At 44.0% G+C, this 17070-nt stretch overlaps 1 protein-coding gene across 4 annotated transcripts in view; it reads left to right on the plus strand.

Moving 5' to 3' along the window:
* Nucleotides 1-16614, plus strand: part of gria3b (glutamate receptor, ionotropic, AMPA 3b) — a 73442-nt gene extending 56828 nt beyond the window's left edge. Inside the window, exons 11-16 of one of the 4 annotated variants that reach the window (XR_014597225.1) lie at nt 549-922; nt 1433-1631; nt 8833-9080; nt 9847-9961; nt 12558-12672; nt 14072-14210. Coding sequence is in view for 3 of the 4 variants with exons in the window: in XM_084010476.1 (XP_083866602.1) it covers nt 549-922; nt 1433-1631; nt 8833-9080; nt 9847-9961; nt 14072-14317 (1182 nt within the window). In the remaining variant the exon portion in view is untranslated. Of the gene's footprint in view, nt 1-548; nt 923-1432; nt 1632-8832; nt 9081-9846; nt 9962-12557; nt 12734-14071; nt 14320-16357 lie in introns of those variants that run through there. The other 3 variants (XM_084010476.1, XM_084010477.1, XM_084010478.1) reach the window with 3 other exon arrangements.
* The last annotated feature ends 456 nt before the right edge of the window (nt 16615-17070 follow it).

Genomic DNA, 17070 nt, shown 5'->3' on the forward strand with positions numbered 1-17070 from the left:
TGTTTTAATTCCTGCCATAGAATTATTGAAATATCAAGGCTCATAGCAAAGTGTAGTATAAAAATCCCCCCCTCCCCTAGTATGTTCTTTGGTGCTGATTAAGGAAGCATTTGGACAAACATGACTCCAACACCCATCTGCCTCGGAGGATTCTTTCCAAGCTGTCTCTCCCAGAGTCTCGCAGGGCCCTCATGAGCTTTTTCTCTGTCGTACCTCCCAATGTGGCGTCATGTCAGTGAAATATCTGATTGATTTTACAGTTTGAGTCTCGGATGTATTAGCTAACATCCCAGGTCATAACCCTATGTAAACGCAACGCTTCTTTTCCTGTGTGTGTGTGTGTGTGTGTGTGTGTGTGTGTGTGTGTGTGTGTGTGTGTGTGTGTGTGTGTTTTCCAGCGTGTCGGTGGCTCATTTCGTATAATCCTGTGTAAAAATGTGATAGCCTAAATTGTTTTATGCTTCTTCTCCAGCTCATGCATTTGAAAATGACCCTGTTTCTTTATGCAGGCCTTGACTAATGCTTGCTGTGCATGTCCCTGTTTCCAGAGAGCAGATATAGCTGTTGCACCTCTCACCATTACTCTGGTTCGAGAGGAGGTGATAGACTTTTCCAAGCCCTTTATGAGCTTGGGCATCTCCATTATGATAAAGAAGCCGCAAAAGTCCAAGCCCGGCGTTTTCTCCTTCCTGGACCCGCTGGCCTATGAGATCTGGATGTGTATAGTGTTTGCCTATATTGGGGTGAGCGTGGTCCTGTTTCTGGTCAGTCGGTTCAGTCCGTACGAGTGGAACCTCGAGGACCAGGACGAGACCAAAGACCCCCAGACACCCCCCGATCCTCCCAATGACTTTGGCATCTTCAACTCCCTCTGGTTCTCACTGGGCGCCTTCATGCAGCAGGGCTGTGACATCTCGCCCAGGTGGGTCAGCTTCACGGCACACACAGGAAGTGGACAGCAGAGGACAGTAGAAACCAATTACTACCTGAAAATTCTTAATTTCTACACAGAGTCACTCGAGCATCGAAGCTTATTGTCTTCTTCCTTCAGGTTATTTGAAGCTAAAGTCATTTCCTGTTTATTGCAGTTTTATGTATCATTGAGTCAGCTAGTATACTGACATTATCTTGGATGGTTTCATCAATACTTTCTTTCGGCTATGAAAGGAACTTTGACCCCCGATAGTTTCGCAGCTACAGCAACTTGGATAAGAGTAGGTTTTAAAGAGCGTGTGCTACTTTCCTTGGAAATGTGCCCTTTTAGGGTGCTGATGCAGCACCTGGTTGATTTCCCAGGAAAAATTCTGATTACCGGCGCAATTAGGTCCATTAAACACGACGCTAGCATCTTAGCAGGTTGATTGCGCCACATGTACCTGTGTAATTACACCCTGTGTTTTCCCCCTGTCATCAACCCGTATCCCTCTCGCAGGTCTCTGTCAGGCCGCATTGTCGGTGGTGTGTGGTGGTTCTTCACCCTCATCATCATCTCCTCCTACACAGCCAACCTGGCTGCCTTCCTGACAGTGGAGAGGATGGTCTCTCCTATAGAAAGTGCCGAGGATTTAGCCAAGCAAACAGAGATAGCATACGGCACTCTGGACTCAGGCTCCACAAAGGAGTTTTTTAGGGTGAGTATGAACCAGAAAACACACACACACACACACACTTATAAAATATTCCAACACATGCAGAGACCAAAACATTTTGCGCTTGGGTATGTTGCATCATAAAGATGATGTCCTTGATAAACTCCTCCTCGCAGCCCCTTTTTTTTTTCCATTTTGTACCTTGAGCGCTCCACTTTTGACCCACACAAGATTGCTTCAAATGAGGCATGTTGACAGAGAAGCAGTTCTTGAACTCTTATGACACGAATGTTGAAATTTATGCGGCAGAACTGCGGCGTGCAACCTTGAGGCACTGGGGCTGTCAGCAGAAAGTGTGATAACAACGTGGAAGACTCAGAGGTGATAAAAACAGGAGGCTAATCAAAGCATCCACATAAGGCTCCAACTCAGAAGGGTCAGCTCATGAAATATAATTAGCTAGCTGGCCGCGGCTGGCAAATTGGACGTGATGAAGAAGAGCTCTGTAGGTCAAACAGAGCAGTCGGAAAGACGGTTCAGATGGAATGGGCAATATGTCCGCCGGCATGAGGGACTGGCTTTGGAAATTCAATCATAAATTAAGTAAAATCTGAAGCAAAAGTGTGTTAGGCTCTGAAAGGCAGGCTCACTATGCAGGAGTTAATCGGCGCCGCGTATCTTTAAGGCGATCAACCCTCTGCTGTGAAAGCCGCGGACGCCTTAGCTCGTGGCGTCGCTGCAATCCTCGGCGTTCGCCGCTAAGTTGAAGAAGAATTAATGAAACAGCACTCTGCCTGTGATGACGAGAAGGCAATATGACAGTCTTTTATCCTACGCTGCCTCATCACTCATCAGCAGGAGAGAAACGATTCATATGTTTCACAGCTGCACAGCTGTTGGCAGAGAGAGCAATTCATTTGTATTACCCCTGGGTTGAATCGCAGAAGAACGACGAAATGCAAAATCAATTCCACGTCCTTTTTTTTTCGGACAGAGAGAGGACAAGATGGTGTCTTGCAGAGTTTGATATTTTATGAGAGGTTTGTTTCTTCGAAGCTGGTTGTAAAAGGCTGTGTAGTGAGCAGATACTGCTGAGGATCCTGGGAAATATGGCACGTTCCATCCATGAAGCACGTTCCCCCTCATCACAGATGCAGCGCAGGTGTATGTACAGTATGTGTTTATGTCACAGACATGATGGATGCCTGTTTCCAGCCTGACACCACGGCTCTGCTGGCAGAACAATCCGAGAGGTGGTCGTGGCTTTCCTGCATTGTTGTATAATGAGTTCTCAAATAGGAAACGACTTGTGTGAACTGTGACTCCGAGGGACTTTTAATTAAAGCTGCAGAGGGCTGACGAGGAAAAAAACACACACTGATTAATAGGAGTTAAAGTTTCTATTTCAGATCTGTTTTTCAGGAAATACATACAGGTTTAATTAGACCCATACGGCATCAGCCAGCTGGATCTCTTAAATCAAGTCGAATGTTTCAAACACGACATATGTCATCTCTGATCACCCCCACCCCTCCTCGCCGTTAATTTTTGATGATTTCACCTGGTTTATTTAATAAAACTGCCTGAAAGGTGGTACAACAAACACAGTTGTGTCTGTAAGAAAAAAGACTTTGCTCCCTTTCCAAGCAGAAACCCCAAAACTCTTATTTTTGAATCTGTTAAATTATCTTATCGCTTTCTGTTCAAGATCTTCTTTTCTTTGACAGTTTGGACATGTGGCTCATTACCTAATAGTGACGTTTTCCCCGTTTGTGGCTTCATTTGAGTGTGGGAATGAGGAGAAGCTGCAGAGGAATTTTCCGAGAGAGAGGTGTTAGAGAAGAGCCCCTAGAAAGCCCCTGATTCCGCTGCTCACAACCAACTAGGACAGCTGGTCTGGGAGCGTTGACGTGCCCAGTGGAAGCCCGAATGGCTCCAGGCGCTTGGCAGAGCGTCTCTACCCGCACTTGGCTCCCCTTCCCCAGACTGCCGCGCTTGTTTGCGCACCCTCTTCTCCTCCGTCTCCGGCCTGTCTGCCGCTTTACCTTGAGACAATGAGGAAGAGCTCCGAGCCTCGCTCTTCCTCAACGCAGCAGCTGTCGTGCGCCGCTGCACCACCGCGATCTGCCTCATCATTTTTAATTCCTGCCATGGATCTTTTCATGCAGTCAGTTGAATATTTGTGTTTTGGATGATGGGGAAATGATGAGCGGTACCAACGAGGGCCATGTTTATCCTCTTGATGAGGGTTTCATCCCATCAAAAGGTTTGACTCGGTTACATTTTGAGCTGTTTGAAGGTTGAAGGAGAAGCCGGATGGTAATAATGACTGGGATGATACAAAAATGGGCTGATGTGGCTGCTTAATTACGTGTAAAGACCAGGGTGAGAGCATCAAAGACAACCACACTGCTGTCCCATCATGCACCTCATTTAACAGCGTAACAATGAAAGAATGATAATTGCTCAGAGAAATGAGACCGCGGCATTGTTTTTTTTTCTGTTCCCCCTCGAAAGATTATACATCACCCAAAGCCTCGGAACGCAAACATCATGCATCTTACTGATGTGCAGGTGTAGCGGAGATGGAAAACACCAGCTTGAGTGCAGACACCAATGCTTTTTACTAAGCATGAAAATCAATTTCACGTCTCAGCTATTGTGGTGCAGTCGCTGTAGCTTCTGCATGGTCCAACACCACGTTTAATCATTTTGCTTTAATTCCGAGCAGACCTGCGTTAGGCCGCGGCTGCACGAAGAGGAGCCGGCGGGGAGATTCACACAAGAAATTCTCAGGTTTGCCCTGAGATCATACGCAGCACAAACCCCCGAGCTCTTGTCACTTTGTGTTTCAGAGTGAATGGGAGGCTCCTATAAAGATTAGAGGCTGTTTGCATGAAAGAGAAAGCTGACAAATGTGATGATAGACTAGTGCAGGATAGGCGTAACCTCGGGGACGCGCTGTCCTCAAGGGGAGGGGGGCTTTTTCTCAACTTTAGATGAGCAGCAACAGCAGGCGCAAGAGGAGCTATTGGAGTCCAGCAACGAGCATCAAAGAGGAGCACTTGGTATTCAGGGCGTAGCGCGTGGCACTTCAATGACAGAGTACAACCCGAGAGCCTCAACTTTCATTTCTGCATACTTGAGATACAGGTAGTCCAGGCAAACGGGGTTTTCGGAGGGGGGGAAGTGGCGATGCTCACAAACAAAATGAAAAGGAAGTAAAGTAGAAGGGAATGCAGCGGTGGGAGCAGCTATAATGAAAGCAGCGTGCGACGCCAAAGGAAGAATAAAAAACAGGCTGCAGTTTGAAAGCAAGTGGACGGAGGTCTGGAAACGCAGCGAAACTAAGGATCGATACAGATTAAGTGGTTGTTTAGAATGGAGAGGGCAATTGCTTTGACTTTGGACTTTAATCACTTGTCTCCGGCATTGTAATCACATTTTAAGGGATTTCTGGAAAAACAGAATCTCTAAATCTGTAGATTTACTAATGATCTCTCAACAACAAAAAAATTACAGAAAAGCAAATCTCTGTTGTGTTTCTATCTTCATTTTGGCTTTCTTCTGTTATTCAGTGTATCATGGAAGACTTTAAAGATTTAAATTGGCTGTTTGAGAGAAAGATACTCCACCAGTATCCTCTAAGGCAGTAGTAGGCAAATAGTGGACCAAATGTGGTCTGCAGCAAAAGTATTTGAGTTGAATATGAAGTCTTTGCCTCAAAATATTTAACTGTACCGTAGATAGCATTGTAAACACATGCATCCGAGTGCCTGTGCTTTCATATCTGTGTGATTTGGACGCGCTGATTTGAAAGACTTTCCCCCAGAAGAATAATAAGCACCCACCAGTTTTCCCTCCGGCTTCCCTCTTACATTGTCTCGCTAAAGGCAAGTCCTGTTCTCTTGATTCCTCGTCTTAGGTCAGGCTGGAATAACAGACCCGACTATGTCTTTATGACTACTGCAACACACAGCAGGAGACTCGCTGCATCAAATAGATTTGCAGGCGGAACACCTACACAGATGATGTAACCGTGTCTCCTAGGTAGGAGGTTTTGCCTGAGATCGACTCATTATGAACGGAGCAGCATTATGATTGCTTTGGTATAATTTGAAGACATAAAGGGCTTTTTTTCATGATGTTCAGAGCATTAACAAGGCAGCAAACGACTGTTTGCTAAGTAAATCTAGTGCAGTAATGTCTACCTGAGCAGAGAATGAAGCAGCCCTCCCTCTGCGTGAGTTGTACTTAGAGTTTCTCTGTGCTTTGTTGACATAGCCGGACCAGCTATGCTTGCCTCTTGGGACATGCTAGTGCATGTGAGCGTGCCCCGTTGGCTCGCTCCTGGCCGGCATTCTGTGCCGGGCTGGTTACAGCTCAGCTGGTTGCAGATGCGCAGCGCCAACCATCCGGTTTCCCCTCCAGATGAATTCATTCTGCACTGTTAGCACCGTTGGCTGCAAGCCGCCGGCTCAGCCGTCGCCCCTGTGGAGAGCCACAAGCCAAGAACTAGAACAAGGGGCATGACTATTCAGTTTGCAAGTTACCAAACCTGAGTGTCTTTTACACAATGGCTATGAGATGTAACCACTCCCAGTTAATCGTCTGGAGGCTCATTTAAAATACAGCAGCGTGATCTAACAGAGCCATTACGCGATGGGAAGGACAGCCACATGTATAAAGCTGTATTTATGGCAGTCTATAATTGCTCAACAAATCGTCTGTTCATTGATGATGAACTTTTGCAGTCATTATTCCCTAATTGAATTTTAAATGACCACCGTAGACCGTAGTGTGAGTGATTACATTTAAAAGGAGATGAGAGGAGACTTTCAATGCATTACGTTAATGTGTGTAACTGTGTGTGTGTGTGTGTGTGTGTGTGTGTGTGTGTGTGTGTGTGTGTGTGTGTGTGTGTGTGTGTGTGTGTTTGCATGTTTGTGTCCCAGCATTCAATAATCAAATGTCTCTCCTTCCCTCCGGGCCTCTCTCACTGTATCTCGTTTTGTCTCCCTCTGCTTTAAGCATCTCACTGGCGACTTTAGTCGCGGTTGGAATCGGCCTATTTAGGTTTTGGTTGCACTTCGTCCACGCTCTGATATTGATGAATTGACTTCATAAAGCACTGAGGCAGCACACTCTGTCGTCCGTAATCAATGCCCAGATCCATTCTTTTCTCTTCATTGGAGGAGGCGTATGCCGCTTTCCCACAGAGCCTGGGCCTTTGGGGAAATTGCCCTCTAAACTAGTGTCCTTTCCATGATGTCTGACACATGCAAATTGAACACATTCAACAAGATTGTCAACAAAAACACCCACCCCACCCCACCCTACCCGTTTCATTAAAATAGAATGGCCATCACCCCCAACTTCAAGGCTTTTTCATCCGAGCAGAGGACATTCATCACACAGACTTTTTAATTTGTGTTATGTTGCTGTCTCATCTCATCCTCACCCTTTGGCCTGATGCTACATGACAGATGCCTACAAATTGTACACGAGTACATAAAGCCACTAAAGCACTTTCGCTGGGTCAAGGTTAATGCTTTTGTTTATTAATAGGAATGCATCAGAGATGGATATGCTCTTGTTAAAGGGGCTTTTACCCACTGATGACAGTGATGAGTCTGTGTGGCTTATTGATCTTTTTGTTTGGACAGCACTGTATCTGTTCTAAAAATACATGAGCTTTATTGTTTCTAGCATTCCTAATTTAATTGTTATCATTTTATAGACGTGACTAAATAACTTATGTTAGTAAGAGTCCCACATAGAACAAAACAACAAACATAAGAACAAGAATGACAGTCTTCAAAGGCCAAGTAACGTTTTCAAGCTGCTTATTTTGTCGTAAAATTCAACAAAAACATTTAAGAAGCTGAAACCAGTTAACGTTTGGCATGTTTAGCCACGCTAGCTGGCCACGCTAGCTGGCTAAACATGCTAGAGGCTTGACTAGAACAAGTGCCATCATCAGGTCAATTTGTATTTTGTCAAGTACTGTGGTTTTGTGAAGAAACACCTGCAGAACTAATGCCGTTCAGATGATGGACTCGCATCAGCGTGTTAGCCTCGTCCTTGTAAGCGTGTTAGTGTGCTGATGTTAGCATTTAGCTCCAAGCTGTTTGTCACACAGAGCTGCGAGTGTGGCTTTGGAATTCATCGACTAATCATTTCACATTTTATTTGACTTGTGGCCTTGTGATGTAAAAAAAAAAAAGAAGAAGAAGAAGAAGAAAGAAAACACAAACACGAGGGAAGCATCTCCCGCAGATGCTGGTATATCAACAGCTTGTGCATCTTCCATCCACAAACCCTTCGGTTGACAGTAGATCTTTTGATTCAGCCAGTTCTTGAAAAACATCCCCCCCTCCTCCCTCCCTCCATTTTTCTCTGGCCTTTACTAAAAGGAAGTATATTTTTTTGATGCGGGATCCAGTCTGCAGCTCACACAGTGCCACTCGGGAACTGGCTCATCACTGCTTGGACCAGGATCTGTTCAAAGTGTGAAATGCCTATGCCAAAATAAATCCAGCGGCATTGAATAATTTAATTGATGCTTATTATAGATAGCGCTCGACTCCCACAGATTTTTACAGGCTCGCTAAGCCTGACCCCAGGCGCTGGGGGGAAAAAAAAGGCTCATCTGTGTCACTTTGTGATGGGTTGCCTTGTGTCTGCGTAACCCGCTTTCTTGTTCACTTCTTCTGCACGTCGCCTCTGACTCACAGTTGAGATGTTACATGAAGGACAGTGCTGTGGAATCGGACGACCTGTACAACAAGTTTGAATTAAGACGATCAACCGAGGCTCAAATTCACTCAAATTGCAACTTTTGATAGAAATCATTATTTTCCACATTTGCTGTAAGTTTAATCACTGATGATATTTTTGCACAAATACCCAATGTGGGTGACTTTACTCTACAGGTGATGTACGCCCCTCATTCACACTGAATCTGAGCCTCAAGTTGCAACAGAATATTTGAACCGATGAGCAGAAATGTATTTTGTACATTTTTGTACTTCATGATCTTGTTAATGTCCGCCAGTTATTATTTGGAGGTATTTAAAGATATCACCCTACCGCTTTTCCCAAGATGTCTATAAATACTTCACGATGCCAGTTTGAAACGAAGCGATCATTAAGCACAAAAATCCTACAGGAGACATTAAATGTGATGTTTTTTTTGTTCATTTCCCCTAAACTACTTCTCCCTTTCTCTCCCCCTGCACAGCGATCCAAAATAGCAGTATATGAGAAGATGTGGTCATACATGAAATCCGCTGAGCCCTCAGTGTTTGTTAAGACCACGCCCGACGGCGTGGCCAGGGTACGAAAGTCAAAGGGCAAGTTCGCCTTTCTCCTCGAGTCCACCATGAACGAGTACATCGAGCAGCGGAAGCCCTGCGACACCATGAAAGTAGGCGGGAACCTCGACTCCAAAGGATACGGCGTGGCGACGCCCAAAGGCTCAGCATTAAGGTGGGTGGGATAATATAACAATATCCTCCATGTTGTTATAGTATTCCACCTACCCTGATGTCCCCATGTTGTCATTCTCTTCCTCTTTGTTTTTATGGACACAGAGGTAACGGTAGTATGCCTTTCAATGCACTTGGATACAACGGTTTAATGATAAGCAATGATGTGTTTTTAACTGTACATGATAAGAGCTAATTTCTAGTCGAAGGATGAAATCCCGATGATAAGGCTAAAGCTAATAACCATTCCATATGTGTGTGTCTCTCTTGCTCTTGCCTTTTCTCTCTCCTTCGATCTCTCCTTCTGTCCTGTGTGCTTCTGTCCTACCTGACTGTTGTGTTGTCACTTTTAATTTAACAGTTCAATGGTTTTTCAATTTAGCCGTTAAAAGCTGCGCTGTCACTTGTGACGAATGTTAATTGCATGATGTTTTGTTGTTGTTACTTTTTCTTCTCAATGACAAGTGTCCCCATCCCGCACACTTCAGTTCTAAACTACGTAACCCTTCATGCCACCTTTTTTCCAAGATTTAACACTGTCTTTTACCTTGATATGAGCCTTTCTTATCTCTCCACATTTTCCTTCAATTCTGAAACAAACCTTTTCCTAGACCATTCTGATTAACAGATTCTGTGCATAAGCCCCTGCTTTGACAGCGGTAGTCTCACTACCATTATACTTATGATGCTTAGTACAATTATTACTTTGCATTAGATTTCTCACGGACCTGTGCATTTTCTTACAAGTTATGTTTTATCGTTTCAAGAAATGCTGTTAACCTGGCAGTTTTAAAACTGAATGAGCAAGGCCTCTTGGACAAATTGAAAAACAAATGGTGGTACGACAAGGGAGAGTGCGGCAGCGGGGGAGGTGACTCCAAGGTCAGCCTCGATGTCACCACAATCGGGTACCATAGTGCAGAGTAATCGGCAAGGCTGTTACGAGAACCCAACCATAACCAAACCAACTGTCCATCCCCGCCCCCGACCCAAAAAAAACAACCTGCTGCTGCCCCGCGGCAGATCACCGAGTTTACCGCTAGTCTGACCGGACGCTGTAGCAGCTCAGATCCACACGAGGAGCCGTTTCTTAGCCGACAGGAAAACTAGTAGTCGTGGTTGTCGAGAGTGTGTTCGCAGGGGAAGAATCCAGACAGAAGTGGAAGTTATTCTCAAAGAAAGGGAGACTTTTAGGTGAATGTGGCTGCCCTGCAGTTGTGAAAGGTTGAGCTGTATTTATTCACCCTTGCACATGTGTAGGACTTTGTCTACGTAGATGTGACGATTTGAGTAAAACCAGTTGATGAGGTCGCGTGATTCAAGAAGAGGTCTTTAAATTTGCCAGTATTTTCCCAGGATTAGTGTGCTAATCCTGTAAAAAGAAATCAGGACTTTACGTTACTCCAGCGCCCAGATGCTGTCACATCCATGACACCGACCCGACACTGAAGCCTCAAAATGGCTGCTCAGCCGAGGGCGTCAGGAAAGGCAAGGGGAACAGCGGCGTCTTGAGGGGACTAAGCATTGCAGGCAAACGTGAGAATTCTAATTAAACAATAGGACCTATGATTTCTTTTTCAATTAGCGATCTAATAAACCACCTGTGGTTTGATTCCACTACACGCAGTTCCTTCCCCCAACTCATTACCAACACAGCTGTGACCCCGTTGACCAGATTTCTCCCTCTTCTGTGGTTAAGTGATGAATAATTATTTTTTCCCCCCATTGTGGAAGCTAATGGTGCAATATGTGAACCCCTCCCCCCTCACTCAACCATGAAATATAATGTTTAGATTATGTGCCATGAAGAATTGTGCTATCCTCACTAGATTACATATATAAGACAGAAGCATTATATTCTTTACATTGCAGGTCTATTTAGTGACAAATGATGCTATCAGCACAACGCCATGATATGGATCAGGTAATTGGATAGATTACAGGAAAGCTGCAAGCTCCCGTGGACCGCAGATTGTGTCATTACACTCAAGCTGCAGCCATTTTTTAAACTCTTAACATGACGTCACCTTTTCCAATGTTTGCATCGCTAACATGTTCTGTAGCCGCCGACCTCAGGTGCTACTGAGAGCCGTTTGAAAGCGTCCATCTCTTGTGCCTCCATCGATCTTGTATCACGCACAGGTATGTACCGTCTGTCTCCTGGCTTGTTGTGGCTCCCCGGGATTCAGTGGAAGGGGCCCGATTAGGTGGACCAAAGCGGCCCCGGAGCGCTCTGCTCCGAGAAACAGCGCGGCGCTTGGCCTCCGTCCTGCTCACAGCGCCGTGTTCCAACAGACATCAGGAGATGCACATAACCACGTGCACACAGCGGCGTGCACGCCCTCTCACACACAGTTAACACGTCCCTCTCTCCCCCTCCCTCCCTCGCCCCCGGGCACAACGCGGTGCGGCCCAGATTGAGTTTCAGACACAGAGCGTGTTACTGGGTAATTGCATTGTTAATCAATGTCTCTCCAAGCCAAGACAATGGTCTGGTCTTCACAGTCCGTTTCTTCAGATTGGCTATGAGGGATTTACAGTGGCGTAATCTTCTCCCGGTGCATTATACATCGCACCAGTCCCCTTGGGGGACATTGTTCTCAGGGAGTAGTCAGGTCACTCCTTTATCGATGCACTGTTTGTCTTTGCTTTTACACAGAGAGATCGACGTGAAGACTTTCACTGTTAGATTATGACTTCAAATGGGATCTTTTTCCTTTCTGTTTTTGTTTTAGGTGCAATAAAAGCTGATAATGTATGGTTACATGCAGATGTTTAGATAGCATGGAAAAGCTACGTCAGATGAAATATGAGTTGTTCTCCCGGTGCTTCTGAGCTCAGACTTGCAGCTTTGTGCAGTTTGGGTTGGGACAAACTCATCTCACACTAATCTGGCGTAATTGGAAGATAAGGTCTACTCAGCGATATGTCGGGATAGAACACGCAGGAATTAATTAAGCGTTTCACTTTTGGGCATAGCCGCTTGGATATGAAATTGGTTGTAATATCTCCGGAATTGAACGTTGTCACGGCGGTGCCGCCGCGGGATTAAGCTAACATCGTGGGAATGGAAAGGTCGCATCCATCACTTTAGATTTTTCTGTTTGTTGAGACAAAGCTCCTGTCGGACTGAGCTCATCCACTGCTGTTCAGAAAGCCCCTGTGATCCGTCAGACACCCCCCCACCACCCCCTACACACACCAAGGTGCCTTTTTTTGGACATTCTGGACTTGCAGATGGTACATTGAGTACCTGCTCGTCGCCCCGTTAACAGCGTCTGCCGATTACTCAAAGCGATATGGGCAGGTCCTGGCTTTAGACTAGGGGTTATGAAGGTAATAGGTAGAATGCCTGCTCTCTGTGATGTTGATAGCCAGGAGCCCTGCTTTATCGCTTTGTAAAGTATGTAGTAGTTTAAAAGTTGAATAACATAAAATAACATAATATAATGTTATTTATGTTATTTCCCACGTGAAGAACTCCTGTAAACCTTGCAGTATTGAAACTCAGTGAACAAGGCATCTTAGACAAGCTGAAAAACAAATGGTGGTACGATAAGGGTGAATGTGGAACCAAGGACTCTGGAAGTAAGGTCAGTCGCTGCAGGTCTTTTGTACTGATTCCAAATTGCATTTTGACGTACTGTTCATATGCAAGACAAGACTTCTCTGACATCTATAGTGTACATTTTGTTTTATTTGCTACACATGATTTTTTTTCTTCTTTTTTTTTCCCGCCACAAACTGTAACCCAGTCGATATGTGGCTTTAACACAAGGCGCTGCTTCCCCAGATTTTTTTCTTTCTTTTATTAAATTAGACTTTTTTTTTTGATACATTAGAAAAATGTAGAAACACTTCTTTTTGTGTGTGACAATTGTAAGCATAATAATGTGGGGGAATTGCCTTCTAGATACACTTTTTCAATCGAATCACAGCAGTTAAACAGTTGTTGATAAATGCTATTTTTTTGCTCATTTTCACTCTTGACATTCATGATACGCTGACCATTATGCTGCTGTTCCTATTTACCAAACTGTTAATGAAAATTTGATTTATTTGTGTTGTTACTAGTTTGCTTCGAGATGCGTCTATTAGATTCCTTGGCCTCCCGTGGTGTGACGAACAAGCAAAGCCTCTTATTGTGATGAGTTACCCAAATTCAACACCTCTAAGCGGCGAGCGCGCCGTCGGGTGTCCTCTAAATCTTGCGGCTGCTTGGAGTTGAGGTCGGAGGCTCTGTTTGTGCATCACGAGAAGTCTGGGGATGTAATAAACCCAATATTTAACCCTCTGAGACACAAAGCAGATTATATTTCAGGCTTCCTAGTCACGATATCTCCACGCTCATAGGGTTAAACTGCAAATAGTAAAACTCTAATGAACAAATTTTGAATGAATATGTTTGGTAGGTAAGCAGCAGCAAAATGGTTTGATCTTTAGTGTTTTTTATTGTTTTTTTTTTTAAACTTTAATGGAACTATCATTCATCTTTTATGAATTTGACTGTACTGTATGACAATGTTGCCATGAGAGTTATACGTACATGTCACCAAGAGAATAAAAAAAAAAAAAAGATAGGGAATTTCAGAGCTGTCGACCTATGCGATACTGACCAGCTTCCTTACATGGTCAAGAGCAGAAGCCATTTGACACACATGTAGCGTAGGGAAGGGAAACGCTCTACATTCACCAGCAGATTAGCATTAGTGGAGAACCATCTGACTATGGCGGTCTGAAGCGCCTTATAACTTTATTTTGTGACAAGCGTAGGAGAATCAGTTCAGTCGAGACACCAGCCGTAGCACCTCATTGCATCTTCAATTTTTGGTTGCTTGTAGCTGTTAGTGTCCATAATGTGCCATACGAGGAAGACAGAGTATGATGACGTGCTAGAGCAGTTTAAGTCGAGGCTCAGTGTGAAGGATGCAGGCTGTGTATTGTTCTGCTGCCCTTGCAAAACTCTTAACTATGTTATTCACTTCCCCCCAGGACAAGACAAGTGCTCTCAGCCTAAGCAATGTGGCTGGTGTCTTCTATATTCTGGTCGGAGGGCTGGGGCTGGCCATGATGGTGGCTCTGATAGAGTTCTGTTATAAATCAAGGCAAGAAACCAAACGGCTGAAATTGGCCAAGAATGCCCAGAATTTTAAGCCGGCTCCCCCGACCAACACCCAGAACTTTGCCACATACAGAGAAGGCTACAACGTGTACGGAACCGAGAGCGTTAAGATCTAGAGGTACGTCGTCGCCGCCGCCGCCGCCTACTGTCCGCTGCTCCCCCGCGCACCGCGGCGGATGAATCATTTAGCTTCCTGTCGTAGCAGCGAGGGTGAATAATTCATTTGCATGTGTTGCCGGGTGGCTGCTGCTTGTGAAATTGTTTATGGTTGTCATGTTGGGGCGCAACAGAACACACATGCTCAGTCAAAAAACAAAACTCTGAGATGTTCTTCGTGCCTCGGAACGTACAGCTGGACGGATAGCGCCGCAGGCTACACGGACGCTACGGCACGCAACCGCAGCAAGTTACCACACAGACAACCTTTGGTTTTCTGCACTTATTTATCATGCATTTAAAATGTTTAAATACAAATTTAAATATATATTTAAAATATCAAATATATTTTTGGTTTTACATGCACAAGTTTGGATATTTCAGCCTCCGTCTCAATGCAATAGATGGGAAGGGAACTCATAGTTTGCCCTTCCTGCAGACATGAGCAACATTCATCTGACTCTTTAGCTGCTAAACACAACCACCATATTCACCAGGTAGTGATTTGGTGCCGGGAAGTCGGTGCACGGTTGTCTCTTTAAGCTCGAGAAGCACAGCTGCCTGCTGAATCTGAAAACGTTAAGGAGAGCAGGGAGCCTGAATCAAGACAGGAAAGCTGCAAAACAATGAGCTAAAAGAGGCCAAACTGCTCTGTAGAGCTGAGAGAACTCCTGTGACTCCTGTCACAACACATAAAATCATATAAACAGTCATATAGCGGAGATTTCTTGTACAAACATATTGATTCGTGCAGCTTTTAAAAGTTCATCAGCAGTGAAACGGCTGTGTTTAATCCACAGAGAACACTTTCGTGTGAACTATTTCCTCTGTGGAAATTTAACAGGCACTTCCACTGAAAGCTCACATGCACTTAACTACCACTAGAAGTAAGTGGGAATTAAAAACATGCATCTCCATACAGCACTTCCACCACATAGGGAACCAAACAAAGGGGGTTCCTGATAATTACACTCTTAAATACACTGTTAGTTTTAGATTTGATTGGATTGATCACATGTGTGTTCTGTTGCTTCTCGTTAAACACCGAAGTGTGAGGTGCAGCTGTACACCAGAGGCGTATCAAAAAGACTGCAATCTGATCAAACCACACCAGTGCAGTTCTGTGGAAGCAGAGTTCCACTGTTAAATTCTTGAGTTTGGTTTTATTGAGAAAAACACACGATTTTGAAATCCCATTTTCAGGGGCTTTAATAGAGCGAAGAGAATCGTTTTTAAAAATAGCTCAGTGCATCAAATGAAATCAAACAAAATCTCCACATTCACTCATTTTTGTAATGCAATATTTCGTTTTGAAGTTGACATTCTCAATTCACAGTCATAATTGCACCCAACATGACTCATATGCAGATGTAAGTTTTCTCCCCCCTAATAATTATATATAGGGTCGCCCAATAATGTTGGAATACTTTGAAAATGTCTTGTATTATATTGCGCCAATCAAATGTTGTGCATGTGCAATTGTGACACATAATGAAATCATTGCACCTGGTCAAGTTATTATAGGAATAATAATAATAATAATAATGAATATATTCCAACTTTATGGGCAACAGTGTATATGTACAGTGCCTTGAAAAAGTATTCATACCCCTTGAACTTTTTCACATTTTGTCACTCTACAACCACAAACTTATTAACTAATTAGGTGACTTCTGAAGGCAACTGATTGCACTGCATTTTATTTGGGGGTATCAGAGTAGAGGGAGCTGAATACAAATGCATACCACAATTTTCAGATTTTTATTTGCTTAAATTTTTGTAAACCATGTATCATTTTCGTTCCACTTCACAATTATGTGTTACTTTGTGTTGGTCTATCACATAAAATCTCAATAAAATACATTTAAGTTTGTGGTTGTAGAGTGACAAAATGTGAAAAAGTTCAAGGGGTATGAATACTTTTTCAAGACACTGTATATAAATACATATACTGTATGTACCTCAACTCTTCCCCTGTGTGCTTCCCTCTGTCATCGCAGGTTTTAGGAAACATTTCCATTTGCCCCTCACAACTGTGACTGAACATCGAGGAAAGGACGGGACCACGGGGGATTGAGCTCCAAGCCAAATCCTCTCGGGCGGACAACGGCACGATAATCTGCAATGATGACACGACTGGACTGGTCACGGGAAGAGCCGATGCGGTTCCCTCCTCTCAGTGCCTTATGGAACTCCGAGTCCAATAAATGCAACTCATTCACAATGATATTACTTTTTTTGCTTGAAACTCATACAATATAGAAGAATGGTGCAGTGATTGGTATATATATATATCTATCCATCTATATATAGATATCTATATAGATATATATATATAAATATATATTTGACATGTTACAATGAGAGAACTAAAGCCATCCTTTGCAACCCTAAGCACACTTTGAAGTGCCAGAGAGACGACGAATCTTATTTGACAAGTGTCTAATTGGTTTCTTGTAATCAATATGATCAGATTACTCTTCATCCTTCTGCTGCCAGATTTTCACTGGTTACATGTGTTGAAATCATTTCATTAGATCTACTCAGTGCACTGTAAGACACTGGTTATTAGACGATAGCTTTTATACTGCTGTGAGTCACTTATAGTGACCTTGTACTTGTTTGAAAAGACAGATTGATCTTATTCCAGCGAGATGCCATTTAGCCCGAAACGATTACGAGTGTGTTGTTTGTACTCGAGACTCTGGCGCCG

This window comes from Eutrigla gurnardus (genome assembly GCF_963514095.1).
Source record: "Eutrigla gurnardus genome assembly, chromosome: 5".
NCBI classification, from domain to species: Eukaryota; Metazoa; Chordata; class Actinopteri; order Perciformes; family Triglidae; genus Eutrigla; species Eutrigla gurnardus.